The 14,722-nt window shown below is 37.6% G+C and overlaps 1 protein-coding gene across 1 annotated transcript in view; it reads left to right on the forward strand.

The window, feature by feature from the left end:
• Positions 1-6,803, forward strand: part of CTSC (cathepsin C) — a 39,981-nt gene extending 33,178 nt beyond the window's left edge. The window contains exons 6-7 of the mRNA XM_010357222.2: positions 4,160-4,291; positions 5,885-6,803. Of these exons, the coding sequence (XP_010355524.1) occupies positions 4,160-4,291; positions 5,885-6,387 (635 nt within the window). The 3' untranslated portion in view covers positions 6,388-6,803. The remainder of the gene's footprint in view (positions 1-4,159; positions 4,292-5,884) is intronic.
• Positions 6,804-14,722: the final 7,919 nt, after the last annotated feature.

Genomic DNA, 14,722 nt, shown 5'->3' on the forward strand with positions numbered 1-14,722 from the left:
ATGATCCCCTTATTACAGAAATAGAAAATAGGTGGCCTATGAATTATTCTTTCCTTTTATATCCACAGCAGACTTTGGTAAAAAATTTTCTTTTCAACTGAGCTTAGCATTTCTTCAGTACTTTTCTCAGTATATTTTCCAGGTAGCTAGTGACAATCAGAGTGATATGTGAGACAAACTCATTTGCCCTCCTAGTAGGAAAGATTCTAGTAGAAGCAAAGAATTGTGTACCATTCTGCAAGTGGTTTGTTGGAATCTTTGTTTGCTATCTGTCTCTCTATTCCCCCACCCCCATTAATTTAGTCATTAATTACTACATGAACCCATAAAATAAATACTTAAATTATTTTCCTGGTAGACTTTTTGAGCTGTGTAAGGACCTTTCAATTCACTTTACATTAAAATATGACATGTGATGGTAAGTATTAACCCAGCTTCCTGAGTGATGGCATGAGGGCAGAGCTCAGGTTCATGAAAATATTCCTATCATTGAGTTTTACCAGTAATTTTCAGAAATTTGATAACATTTGATTTCATAACATGTCCTCTAACTGCACTTGATAGCAAATTATCTTTTTATCCTGAGTTTTAGCCCACAATGACTTGGAGAATCTATGCAATACTATACTCAGGTTTATTACTTCTAAGCTCATTTTGAAGATAATACTACCCATGACTGATTTGTTACTATAAAATAGGTTTAGTATTTGCTATCTGGAAATATTCTGATTAGTGTCTCCTGGGAGGATTATAAATTTAGAGTACCCAAAGATAAACTGTTGTTTCCCTTTCGTGAAATTGTAGTAATAATCAGTCTCTGCCATGTCTCATTTTCATCACTTGCCCTTCAGGCTCCCATCTCACTGAATTCTTGCAGTGTTCTGAATGTTGAGAGTCCCAAGTAGGTCTTATAACAGCCAGTGAGCAACATTTCTCTTCTTCATCAGACACCAAGGGTCTCATCTCTTTGTTTTTCTACCAGTTATTCTGGGCTCTTCAGCTCTAAAGAAAGTATAGGTCCTGAAATATTTCCCTACCTTCTCAGTTTCCTGCGAAGGCTTCCTTGGAAAGTGGGATTGGAAATAAGATAAATTTGAAGATAATTGAGAAATGAATGCAAAGTGAAATTGAAGGGTCCATGTTAAGAGATTGCAAGTTACGCTATCACCAACTAGATTTTTTATGTCTGTTTGAGAGGATTAATTAATAGTGCATATCATGTGTTGACTTGATCATTGAGGTCCTGGCACATGGTTAGCATTGCTATAATGTGAGCTACTGATATTGTAGTGTTGCTTCTGGTGTTGTTACCAGAACATCTAAAATGTGTTAGGATTTTTTTTAATGGCAGAGGAAATAAAGACTAATATGACATAGTCCTTGTCCTGGTGATTTACAGTTTAGCAAGACATACAAGCAAAACACTAAAATATGATAACTACTTTAATAAAGCATTTTTTAAGTTCACTGGTAACATAAGAGATGGTAGAAAAGTTTAGCAAACCCTTCCCAAAAGATATGATTGACAAGTTATATGAGATAATAATTCAGGTAAAGGAAATTAGACTTTCTAAAGCCAAATTATTTGACATTGGTTTTCATAGACCTTGGTAAAAGCTATTATTTTCTCCATTGTTCTTTATTCTCTGTTATAAATAAGATTTGTACAGAGAAATGGCAATTTCAAAACAGAGGGCTTTGATGGATTAATTGCTTCTGAATTGATCCCTCATCTACAGTATCTTGTCAGGTACTTGAGAAAATAATGTACTTAGAGGTTCCTCTTTTGACTTTCTTTTGGTATTCTATATTGTAAGTTGGGGAAAAAAGTATTTTCTCTTCCTGCTAATTGGGCTACTTGAAAATTCCCACCAACTTTGCCAATACCAGTGTTCTGTATAACCCAGAATTTCAGAATTAGCTGCAATTAAGGGAATTCACAGCTTTTCTCTAGTCAGAGAGCAAACTGAAATTAAAGAAAAAAGAAATAGTGGGAGGACAAATGAGGTTTTACCTTTACACTTGGAAACAGATTTAAGAACAAGCCTTATAGCTAGATTTATTAATACTTTGAGGTATGAGGGGGAAGAGAAGCTTAGAAATAGGGCAGAATGGGCTTTCTTTGTTCTTCTCCCAGCTGTACTGTTTTTATTTATTATTATATTTTTAAGAGAAAAGGGAAGTGTCTCTCCTGGGTCACATTTACTAGGAAATACAGAGTGTTTTCATAATGCGTGAAGCCTAGTCCATTTCAGTCTTGTTTCAAAATGCTGTTTATACTATTTGAGCAGGAAGGCAGAGACCTTAAACTGCTCCACCCAATTCATTTTACACAAAAGATAAAAAAAAAAAAAAAAAAAAAAAAAAAACAGTGTCAAAAGGTCAAGCGCACAGTGTTGCACAACCAATGAGAGGCAAAATAAGAGAAGAGGGAAAATAAAAGAAAAAAAAGAATCCTGACTCCTGAGTTCTAGTGCAGCATGTTCTTCACTGGTGGAAGGTACTGCTGAATATAGTTATACCATATGAAAATAACACTATCTATTTGAGATTGTAGAAATTTGATTACTGCAGAGCTCTGGCTGGGCTAGAATCACTTCTTATTCTTTATTGCATTGCAGTATTCTTAAGAGATAAATGGCTCTTTTAGAATCAGATTGGCCTTGGCTGTTGAAATGAGGCATTAATTCCCTTGGTAGCTGACACATTCTTACAAGTCAGGGGCCTGATGAAGGTTATCTTTTTCCCTTGTTCCTGTGATTGCTCTGTAAATAGAACACATTCGGAGCCCTTGAATGCACTTGTGGCCTGTCCCTCCCACAGTGATCGATGGTTAGATAATGAGAATTTAATGACCAGTACTGAGAGAGATTATTTCCATGGCTGCTATGGGCCGAGAAAGCTGGACGGTCAGAAAGGGACCCTTTCCAGACTCTCCTGGGATGTGTTATTTTTTTTGACATTGGTTTCCTTTCATGAGGCGCCAAGGTGTATTTGTAAGTTGTCCAGTGTTGCACAACTAATGAGGGGCAAAACAAGAAAGCAGGAAAAAAAAACAAACAAACAAGAATCCTCACTCCTAGTTCAGTGTGTTCTTCACTGTTGGAAGGTACTGCTGAACATAGTTATATGTTCAGTGTGCAATGTACAATGTTGACATTTTTCATTTGAAGGATGGGTCCTATAGATAGTATCATCTGCATGGTTTTGAAAACAAAAGATATAAGCTAATTTTGCTCTGTCTAGTGACTATGAGACAGGCAGAGAAAATCTGAACATTGGTTAAAGTAGACATGGATCCATAAATTGAAAAGGACACTAATCCTGCCTTAGGAGACAGTAAGGCACTTGTCCCTGCTGTTAGCTGTGTGTCCTTGGACAGCTCATTGCTTCTTTCTGAGCCACCTTTACATGTTATCAAGTGAGCCGACTATACACTAGATGAATTCACAGGGCCTTCTTCCAAGTGATTTTCTAATCTTCATAATTTAGATAATCTCTCAGTAGGAAAACAGTGTATAATATGGTCAATCTGAGATTTTTAGGGGGAGAATTTTAGGGAACATCAGAAATGGCAGTAGTTAAAAGGAAACAGGGCTCAGACTGATTTCTGTTTATAACTTCACGTGGTAGAAGGGATGAGAGTTCTCTCTGGAGCTTTTTGTATTAGGTCACTAATCCCAAAGGCCCCACCTCCTAAGACCATCACTTTGGGGATTGGGGTTTCAACATGATTTTGGAGGGACATAAACCTTCATCTCATTGCATTAGAGGTATTTGAAAGCTCAGCTCACATGTATTCCTCCACAGTTTTCTCCCAACCTGATGGCTTTTAATGTTGCAGACATAAATCCTTTCATCATTATCAAGAATATTGCCAAAAACTTCTCAGAAATTGTGAGGGGATTTTTTAGTTTCTAAAATATTCTCAAAGAAAATCCCATGTACTAATGTTTGCCTTTTGATGAAAAAGGATGAAGTCTTAATGATTGCCTTAATAAGCTCAACAATGCTTGTTAGTTGAGTCTTCTTATTGTGCTGATCCTTATAAACAACATTCAGTATAAACATTAATGTATGTGATTCACTAAGGTTTCTGTATGATTTTCTGTGAGGCTTCAGATGGCTCCTGGATTATATGTCTTTTTTTCATCTCCAGCATCCTGTGGCAGCTGCTACTCATTTGCTTCTGTGGGTATGCTAGAAGCGAGAATCCGTATACTAACCAACAATTCTCAGACCCCAATTCTGAGCCCTCAGGAGGTCGTGTCTTGCAGCCAGTATGCTCAAGGTAAGTGTTGCATTTCAGATACCATTTATGAGCTATTTACCTGTGTGGAGCTGGCTGTTGTTGGCAAAGGCAAAAGGATGGTGCAGTAAAGAGAGCACAGTGTCTATGGTCAAATATCGGGTGCAACTCTGGCCCTATAACTTATTAATGGATGGTTTCTCATGGAATTCACTGTACCATCTACCAAAATGTCAATAGTTACTATATATTGAGTGAGCTCTGCCTCTTACATATATTGCCTAACAATGCTCAAAACTCTGAGTAGTAGTAAGTATAATCCCTATTTATGGATGGGGAACAGGAACAAAGAAATTTTTCTAATAATTTGGAGGTCTCACAGCCTTTAGCATTGGAGTTTCACTTCTAATTATCGCCTCCAAAACCCAACTTTTTTTAAAACCATACTAACACTGGTTTCCCTCTGGGAGAATTTTAAAATTCTGTACTTAGGGCTGGGCACAGTGGCTCATGCTTATAACCCCAGCACTTTGGGAGACTGAGATGGGTGAATCTCTTGAGTCCTGGAGTTTGAGACCAGCCTGGGCAACATGGCAAAACCCCATCTGTATTAAAAATACAAAAAATTAGCTGGGCTTGGTGGCGTGTGCTTGAGAATCACTTGAGCCCGGGAGGTCAAGGCTGCAGTAAGCTGATATCATGCCACTGCACTCCAGCCTGGGCAATTGGAGTGAGGCCCTGTTACGAAAAAAAAAAAAAAAATCTGTACTTAGGCTTTCAGATCAGGCTGTATATAATGTATGTCAAAAACACAGCTATAATTGATTGAGGGAGAAACATTACCATTTTAAAGATTTATGCTGTCAAGCCCAGATTTGGCCACTAGGAATTTCCCAGCTCACCACTGAAACTGCTGATGAGTGATTATTTGCCAGTGAGCCTTTCATTCTTTCTAAAATACGTAATACTAGTTGTGACTTGTAGGCTATAGGGGCTATAGTATATAAGACAATCTTTATCCTCATGAAGCTTACAGTTAAGTGAGAGATAGAGATTAAATAATTATAACAGTGTGAAGAAGAGTGAAGAAAAAGTACAGAGTTATGGATATATATAATAGGGTCAGGACTGCAGGAGGAAGGTAAGAAAGACATTTCAGCAAGAGGTTGTCAGGGAAAAGACTTGCTTGAGAAAGAGCTGAGGTGTGGGGTCTGGCTGCTTAGCAATGACCATAATACATAACTTTTGCTATTTTTACATGAAGTAACTAATTTAACCCTATGAGGAAAGTACTACTACCATCTAGATTTTACAGGTAAGTAAGCAGAGATACAGAGAAGTTATACTCTTCACACAGCTTTGGCTTTAAACCTATGTAGGCTTCAGAGCCTCCCCACTTAACCACTTTGCTATTGCTACACCCATGTTAGGTGCTAAGTAGATATCTGTTAAGTAGAAGGGGGATGAAAAGATAGTTAGGTAGCTGGAAAATGGATGGATGAATGAAATGACGCTTAAGCTAAGAACAACTTTCGAGGTAACATGCAAAGAATAATGGAGCAAAAAAGAAAAACATAGAAAATGGGATAATCCTTTTTCTACTAAGGGGTAACCATGTGTGTTGTTCATCTTCAGGCTGTGAAGGCGGCTTCCCATACCTCACTGCAGGAAAGTACGCCCAAGATTTTGGGCTGGTGGAAGAAGCTTGCTTCCCTTACACAGGCACTGATTCTCCATGCAAAATGAAGGAAGACTGCTTTCGTTATTATTCCTCTGAGTACCACTATGTGGGAGGTTTCTATGGAGGCTGCAATGAAGCCCTGATGAAGCTTGAGTTGGTCTATCATGGGCCCTTGGCGGTTGCTTTTGAAGTCTATGATGACTTCCTCCACTACCAAAATGGGATCTACCACCACACTGGTCTACGAGACCCTTTCAACCCCTTTGAGCTGACTAATCACGCTGTTCTGCTTGTGGGCTATGGCACTGACTCAGCCTCTGGGATGGATTACTGGATTGTTAAAAACAGCTGGGGCACCAGCTGGGGTGAAGATGGCTACTTCCGGATCCGCAGAGGAACGGATGAGTGTGCAATTGAGAGCATAGCAGTGGCAGCCACACCAATTCCTAAATTGTAGGGTATGTCTCCCAGTATTTCATAATGATCTGCACCAGTTGTAAAAGGGAATTGATATATTCACAGACTGGAGACTTTCAGCAGCAATTTCAGAAGCTTACAAATAGATTCCTATGAAGATTTTTGTCTTTAGAATTAAAACTGCCCTCACTTTTAATATACCTTTCAATCACCCACTGGCCACTTTTTTCTAAGTATCCAATTAAGTGGGAATATTCTGGAAGATGGTCAGCTATGAAGTAATAGAGTTTGTTTAATCATTTGTAATTCAAACAGATGCTATATTTTTTAAAATCAATGTGAAAACATAGACTTATTTTTTAATTGTACCAATCACAAGAAAATAATGTCAATAATTATCAAAACTTTCAAAATAAATGCTCATGTTTTTAAAATAAAGTTTTAAAAATAACTGCATTATAGAGTTTATGTTTACTTCAGTTAATTTTTATCATTGACTCAGTAAGATTCACTTATGTTACCTATGTAAGCACTTATTTAAGAAGAAAAAACGTTTGAAGATATTTCAATTAAAAACAAAAGTATGAACCTTTATGACAGGGGATATACTCAGATAATGCCTAGTGAATCCTAAGATTATCCTTGGATATTTGATGAGTCAGAGACCTCAGAGAAAAAAATAAGAGTTTTGACAAAATCTGGATATTGGTGAAATTATTCTATGATGTGTATCTTGTATTTGGGAGTATTGGTTAGTTTTCAGTAGGTGAGCAATAATAGCTTAATGAGTGAAATACTAGCAGCTTAGATTTAAATAGATTTTTGGAATCTCCCAGAGATATTTCACAGTGGATATGAAACCTCTATGCTAAGTAACATATGCCTTCTCCTAGAAATTATGTGACAGGAGAATAAGGCAGTCAGAGCTCTGAAACATGAACATGGACCACAGCCTTATCGAGCTGGAAAGGATCATAATGATCATGTAATTTAACCTCTTTGTACAGAGACTCAACTTAGAGGACAAGTGATGTGTCTAAGGTCACATAGCTGGCAAGTGATGGAATCATGCTTAAAACCTAGATCTTCGAAACCGAGTTCTCCTTGAGCACCTTCAAGCACTGAATCTCAGCATTTCCCACCAGAGTGTCTGCAATCACCAGGGATACTAGCTGCATACTTGGAAATTTCACCTTACCATTCTGAGTTTCAGAGTTTTGTGTGAAACCCACCTATTTTCTGCATTAAAATTCACTACAATGATGTTTTTACCTTCCTTGAACTCCAGTAGGGCTCCAGGAGTATACACCATTTAAAGTTTGGCTTCCTGGACCTCTTGGCATGCTGCCACATACCTTTGATCTTTTCACCACATGGTGGCACAGAAACAGCACTGGAAGGCACAGCCAGGGTTGGAATCATTGGAAGGCCTCCAAGGAGATGAGATACAGTTTCTTTTTATTGTTACTGATTGAATGTAATTTCCATCCTATTTTGTGCCCAGCCTCACTGCTATGTGAACATATAAACAGATTTTTAAATCAAGCGTAAATTTTTTTTTCACTAAAATTCATGAAGTTCATCTGTCAGTTTAACAAACACAATTCTATTTAACATGTAAGCATGAATTTATTCTCTAGTTTTCCAGTTGGACAGCAGTCGGCTGACACATGGGAACAACTCTTCATGATGTAGAGTGCCTGTGATTTTGCACTATTTTATGAGGGCCCTGACTGGCTCTTAAGCAAATAAATTCATTGCTGGTGTCATTCATTAAATACTTTAGGAAATATTAAATCGCTAAGTACTGGTGTGAACCTAACTGTCATGGAAGTCAGATCATACAACATGTTTACTTGAAGACAAGCAATGATTTGAAGAGGCCCTAAGTTTTCAGAGATTATGAGAGGGATTGCCCAGAATAAGAACTTAAGATAGACTACATTTCAACTTGGATTTATCTCCTGTCGAAGTCTGCTTTTCATGTTTCTCTATGACAGAAAGATCATTTATATCATCCATGTTGCAGATTTCATCAAATACAGGGACTAAATGGAACATTAGGGTTCCACAAACCATGCGATTAGACTATTAAGCTGTACAGAAAGCAGGTGGTGTCAGTATCTGGAACTTTTTGTATCAATGCTTAATAGAACACATACTCAGAGTCTTTTAACAAATGGAACTCTAGAAAAAAAAATGAGATGGGAATGCTGGCTAACCTCCCCAAAGACATTCCCAGAAAATCTACAAGGATTGTCTACATGGATGATGCCACAGGTCACAAAGGAGAAAAATAATATTTAGCCGGGCAGTCTAACACAAGCATAATATTGACTCTGGAGCCATAGTGCCTGGATAAGAGTTCTGGCTCTGTATCTTATTAGCCATGAAACCTTACACAGTTTCCTTATCCTACCTGTTTTCTTTTCTTTTGTTTTCTTTTCTTTTTTCTTTTTTTTCTTTTCTTCTCTTTTCTTTCCTTCCTTCCTTCTTCCTTTCCTTCCTTCCTTCTTCCTTTCCTTTCCTTTTCCTTCCTTCCTTCTCCTTCCTTCCCTTCCTTCTTCTCTTCTCTTCTCTGTAAAAACAGAGAAAGTGGCGTAGATATCTCTCACTGTCTGAATTTTTTACTTTTTTTTTTTTTTTTTTTTTTTTTTTTTTTTTTTTTGATTCATGCTCACTGAAGCCTCAACCTCTTGGGCTCAAGTCATCCTCCCACCTCAGCCTCCCGTGTACCTGGGACTACAGGTGCATGCCGCCATACCTGGCTAATGAATTTGTCCTCTCTAAACCGTTGCTATTGCAACAAAGGAACCAAATACTATTTGTATTTGTGTTTTTAACAGCATTGCTTGCTATCTAAGCTCAGGCGCTTCATCATTCCAAATGGAGGTGCTAAAGATAATTAAAGACAATGCAGTTTCCTTGATCATACAAACTTGCTCACAGAACTCAGGAACTGAATAGATTTGGATAGTAAGGAATATGTATACATACTTTATAGAGTTCTCTGAGGGTTAAATGCTTTATATATATGCAAAGTATGTAGAACAGTGTTTGGCATGTGGTAAGAAGTAAATAAATATTAGTATTTTTCTGAACTCAAATTGGAAAATAATATTTTGCTATGAGGAAGCAGCTAAGATGTATTCTATAAATAAGCTCTACAACGAGAGGATAGAGAAGGGCTTATGAGGGTTTTTTGTTTTGTTTTTTAAGGGAGAAAATAACCTACAGAGGAACACTAGCACAAGAAAACCCACAGAGAAAAGCAAAAAGCTTTACGAATTAGGCATATGGTTTAAATTTCATTTTTACTATACAATTTTTACATCCCTCACCCCTACCATTCTTGTGTTGCTGCCTGTGGGAAGAGAACAAGTCTGAGAGGTGATGGAGTTTGAGAGACTACCACAGGAGTGAGTAACAGGACCCAGCCAGGAAAAAGACACTGCAATTTTGAAGTGAAAAAGACTGAAGGTAATGTAAAGTCATAATTTGATTTTCATATTCAGGTTCTAAAAGCATGAAGATAAAGTAAGCATAACAGATTTGCATCACATTAATGCTGGAAGGTTATCTAGTCTACCTCTGTTGCTAAAAATGGGCCTTGAAAGGTAACATGCCTGAGCTTCCAGCTAATAAAGATAAATCTATGCTCCAATATGTCCAGAACTTTCTATTGTACCTGCTGCCTTCCAATTAAGAAAAATGGCAAAATAATGTATCCATTCTTAAATGTTGTGAGACCAATAACCTCACCTTGTTCTTTAAAATAATTTCCAAGGTTTGTACTACCTCCCAGAAATCTCATTCTCATTTCTGGGGCAGGTACTCTAAGTGCCAATCCATGAGTGGTGGTTTGGAAGGTTTAATATAACAGTTTTCTTCTAAATATAGTGATGTTAATATATTTATATCTCTTAACTCTAATTAAGGTTTATTTTTGGTTTAAAGCTAAGTAGAATCTTCCTGACCAAGTTTGGGGACCTTTAGATATATCAGAATCTTCTTTGATGGGAAGCACATGGACTTAAAATTATGTATTGGTAGTGGGTGAGTCACTGGGCCTCATGAAATATGAACTGTAAAGTATTGACCTCATTGAATTTTAGTTCCGATTAAAAGTACAAATTTGCGTGAAATTGCCTGGGACATAAAATAATCGGAACTTCAACAGACTTTCTGGTCATGCCATACTATGTCCTCCTAGTAATAACAAACTAGAATTTCAGGAGATAAACTAACTCAGGAAGAAAATGCAACACACACCTTTTGTGTTTGTGTGTTTTCCTTTTTCCTTTGAGAAGTCCATTTTTCAATATCCCTTTTCTTTAAATCTCTTTTAAGAGTTAGTAGAAGAAATTTAACCTCTTCTTTTCCAACTTTGAGGATGTGATGCTGATATAATACTTTGATTTTGAACTTTATGTTCTTAAAGACAATTTGTCCTCTTGAAATTCAAGTCTGTAGGTGGTTAAATGCGGAAAGAATGTGATAAACTTCAGAATCCTCAAGTTGAGAAAAAAATAGCAGACATTTTCTTCCTCTAATGCAAAAGGTCTTAAAGAGATTGAAATCGTAGCAATCAATGGAAAGAAACAAGTTAGAGAAATAGCTTTCCCCCCAGGAAATGAGGGAAATGCCATAAAGCTAAGGGTTGTGCATTAAAGTAATCATTGAGATGATTTTTTTTCTGTAATGTATTTTCTGGACCTTCAAAAGTATTGAATAGTTTCACTGTAGTTTGAGATAAATGACAGAAAAGTGCTTTCAGTATCAGATTTTTATACCTCATTCTCTCTTTTTGGGGGCTTCTGAAGAACTAAAAGTCTACTTTTCCTTTAGATTGACTATTTCTTTTTTTTTTTTTTTTTTTTTTTTATTATACTTTAAGTTCTAGGGTACATGTGCATAACGTGCAGGTTTGTTACATATGTATACTTATGCCATGTTGGTGTGCTGCACCCATCAACTCGTCAGCACCCATCAATTCATCATTTATATCATGTATAACTCCCCAGTGCAATCCCTCCCTCCTCCCCCCTCCCCATGATAGGCTCCAGTGTGTGATGTTCCCCTTCCCGAGTCCAAGTGATCTCATTGTTCAGTTCCCACCTATGAGTGAGAACATGCGGTGTTTGGTTTTCTCTTCTTGTGATAGTTTGCTAAGAATGATGGTTTCCAGCTGCATCCATGTCCCTACAAAGGACGCAAACTCATCCTTTTTTATGGCTGCATAGTATTCCATGGTGTATATGTGCCACATTTTCTTAATCCAGTCTGTCACAGATGGACATTTGGGTTGATTGCAAGTCTTTGCTATTGTGAATAGTGCCGCAATAAACATACGTGTGCATGTGTCTTTGTAGTAGACTAATTTATAATCCTTTGGGTATATACCCAGTAGTGGGATGGCTGGGTCATATGGTACATCTAGTTCTAGATCCTTGAGGAATTGCCATACTATTTTCCATAATGGTTGAACTAGTTTACAATCCCACCAACAGTGTAAAAGTGTTCCTATTTCTCCACATCCTCTCCAACAACTGTTGTTTCCTGACTTCTTAATGATTGCCATTCTAACTGGTGTGAGATGGTATCTCATTGTGGTTTTGATCTGCATTTCTCTGATGGCGAGTGATGATGAGCATTTTTTCATGTGTCTGTTGGCTGTATGAATGTCTTCTTTTGAGAAATGTCTGTTCATATCCTTTGCCCACTTTTTGATGGGGTTGTTTGTTTTTTTCTTGTATATTTGTTTGAGTTCTTTGTAGATTCTGGATATTAGCCCTTTGTCAGATGAGTAGGTAGCAAAAATTTTCTCCCATTCTGTAGGTTGCCTGTTCACTCTGATGGTAGTTTCTTTTGCTGTGCAAAAGCTCTTTATTTTAATTAGATCCCATTTGTCAATTTTTGCTTTTGCTGCCGTTGCTTTTGGTGTTTTAGACATGAAGTCCTTGCCCATGCCTATGTCCTGAATGGTACTACCTAGATTTTCTTCTAGGGTTTTTATGGTATTAGGTCTAACATTTAAGTCTCTAATCCATCTTGAATTAATCTTCGTATAAGGGGTAAGGAAAGGATCCAGTTTCAGCTTTCTACTTATGGCTAGCCAGTTTTCCCAGCACCATTTATTAAATAGGGAATCCTTTCCCCATTTCTTGTTTCTCTCAGGTTTGTCAAACATCAGATGGCTGTAGATGTGTGGTATTATTTCTGAGGACTCTGTTCTGTTCCATTGGTCTATATCTCTGTTTTGGTACCAGTACCATGCTGTTTTGGTTACTGTAGCCTTGTAGTATAGTTTGAAGTCAGGTAGTGTGACGCCTCCAGCTTTGTCCTTTTGACTTAGGATTGTCTTGGCAATGCGGGCTCTTTTTTGGTTCCATATGAACTTTAAAGCAGTTTTTTCCAATTCTGTGAAGAAACTCATTGGTAGCTTGATGGGGATGGCATTGAATCTATAAATAACCTTGGGCAGTATGGCCATCTTCACGATATTGATTCTTCCTATCCATGAGCATGGTATGTTCTTCCATTTGTTTGTGTCCTCTTTTATTTCACTGAGCAGTGGTTTGTAGTTCTCCTTGAAGAGGTCCTTTACATCCCTTGTAAGCTGGATTCCTAGGTATTTTATTCTCTTTGAAGCAATTGTGAATGGAAGTTCATTCCTGATTTGGCTCTCTGCTTGTCTGTTACTGGTGTATAAGAATGCTTGTGATTTTTGCACATGAATTTTGTATCCTGAGACTTTGCTGAAGTTGCTTATCAGCTTCAGGAGATTTTGGGCTGAGACAATGGGGTTTTCTAAATATACAATCATGTCATCTGCAAACAGGGACAATTTGACTTCTTCTTTTCCTAACTGGATACCCTTGATTTCTTTCTCTTGCCTGATTGCCCTAGCCAGAACTTCCAAGACTATGTTGAATAGGAGTGGTGAGAGAGGGCATCCCTGTCTTGTGCCAGTTTTCAAAGGGAATTTTTCAAGTTTTTGCCCATTCAGAATGATATTAGCTGTGGGTTTGTCATAAATAGCTCTTATTATTTTGAGGTACGTTCCATCAATACCGAATTTATTGAGCGTTTTTAGCATGAAGGGCTGTTGAATTTTGTCAAAAGCCTTTTCTGCATCTACTGAGATAATCATGTGGTTCTTGTCTTTGGTTCTGTTTATATGCTGGATTACGTTTATTGATTTGCGAATGTTGAACCAGCCTTGCATCCCGGGGATGAAGCCCACTTGATCATGGTGGATAAGCTTTTTGATGTGCTGCTGAATCCGGTTTGCCAGTATTTTATTGAGAATTTTTGCATCGATGTTCATCAGGGATATTGGTCTAAAATTCTCTTTTTTTGTTGTGTCTCTCCAGGCTTTGGTATCAGGATGATGTTGGCCTCATAAAATGAGTTAGGGAGGATTCCCTCTTTTTCTATTGATTGGAATAGTTTCAGAAGGAATGGTACCAGCTCCTCCTTGTACCTCTGGTAGAATTCAGCTGTGAATCCATCTGGTCCTGGACTTTTTTTGGTGGGTAGGCTAGTAATTGTTGCCTCAATTTCAGAGCCTGCTATTGGTCTATTCAGGGATTCAACTTCTTCCTGGTTTAGTCTTGGGAGAGTGTAAGTGTCCAGGAAATTATCCATTTCTTCTATGTTTTCTAGTTGATTTGCGTAAAGGCGTTTATAGTATTCTCTGATGGTTGTTTGTATTTCTGTGGGGTCGGTGGTGATATACCCTTTATCATTTTTTATTGCGTCTATTTGATTCCTCTCTCTTTTCTTCTTTATTAGTCTTGCTAGCGGTCTGTCAATTTTGTTGATCTTTTCAAAAAACCAACTCCTGGATTCATTGATTTTTTGGAGGGTTTTTTGTGTCTCTATCTCCTTCAGTTCTGCTCTGATCTTAGTTATTTCTTGCCTTCTGCTAGCTTTTGAATGTGTTTGCTCTTGCCTCTCTAGTTCTTTTAATTGTGATGTTAGAGTGTCAATTTTAGATCTTTCCTGCTTTCTCTTGTGGGCATTTAGTGCTATAAATTTCCCTCTACACACTGCTTTAAATGTGTCCCAGAGATTCTGGTATGTTGTATCTTTGTTCTCATTGGTTTCAAAGAACATCTTTATTTCTGCTTTCATTTCGTTATGTACCCAGTAGTCATTCAGGAGCAGGTTGTTCAGTTTCCATGTAGTTGAGTGGTTTTGATTGAGTTTCTTAGTCCTGAGTTGTAGTTTGATTGCACTGTGGTCTGAGAGACAGTGTTATAATTTCTGTTCTTTTCCATTTGCTGAGGAGTGCTTTACTTCCAATTATGTGGTCAATTTTGGAATAAGTGTGATGTGGTGCTGAGAAGAATGTATATTCTGTTGATTTG

This window comes from Rhinopithecus roxellana, chromosome 15, assembly GCF_007565055.1.
Source record: "Rhinopithecus roxellana isolate Shanxi Qingling chromosome 15, ASM756505v1, whole genome shotgun sequence".
NCBI classification, from domain to species: domain Eukaryota; kingdom Metazoa; phylum Chordata; class Mammalia; order Primates; family Cercopithecidae; genus Rhinopithecus; species Rhinopithecus roxellana.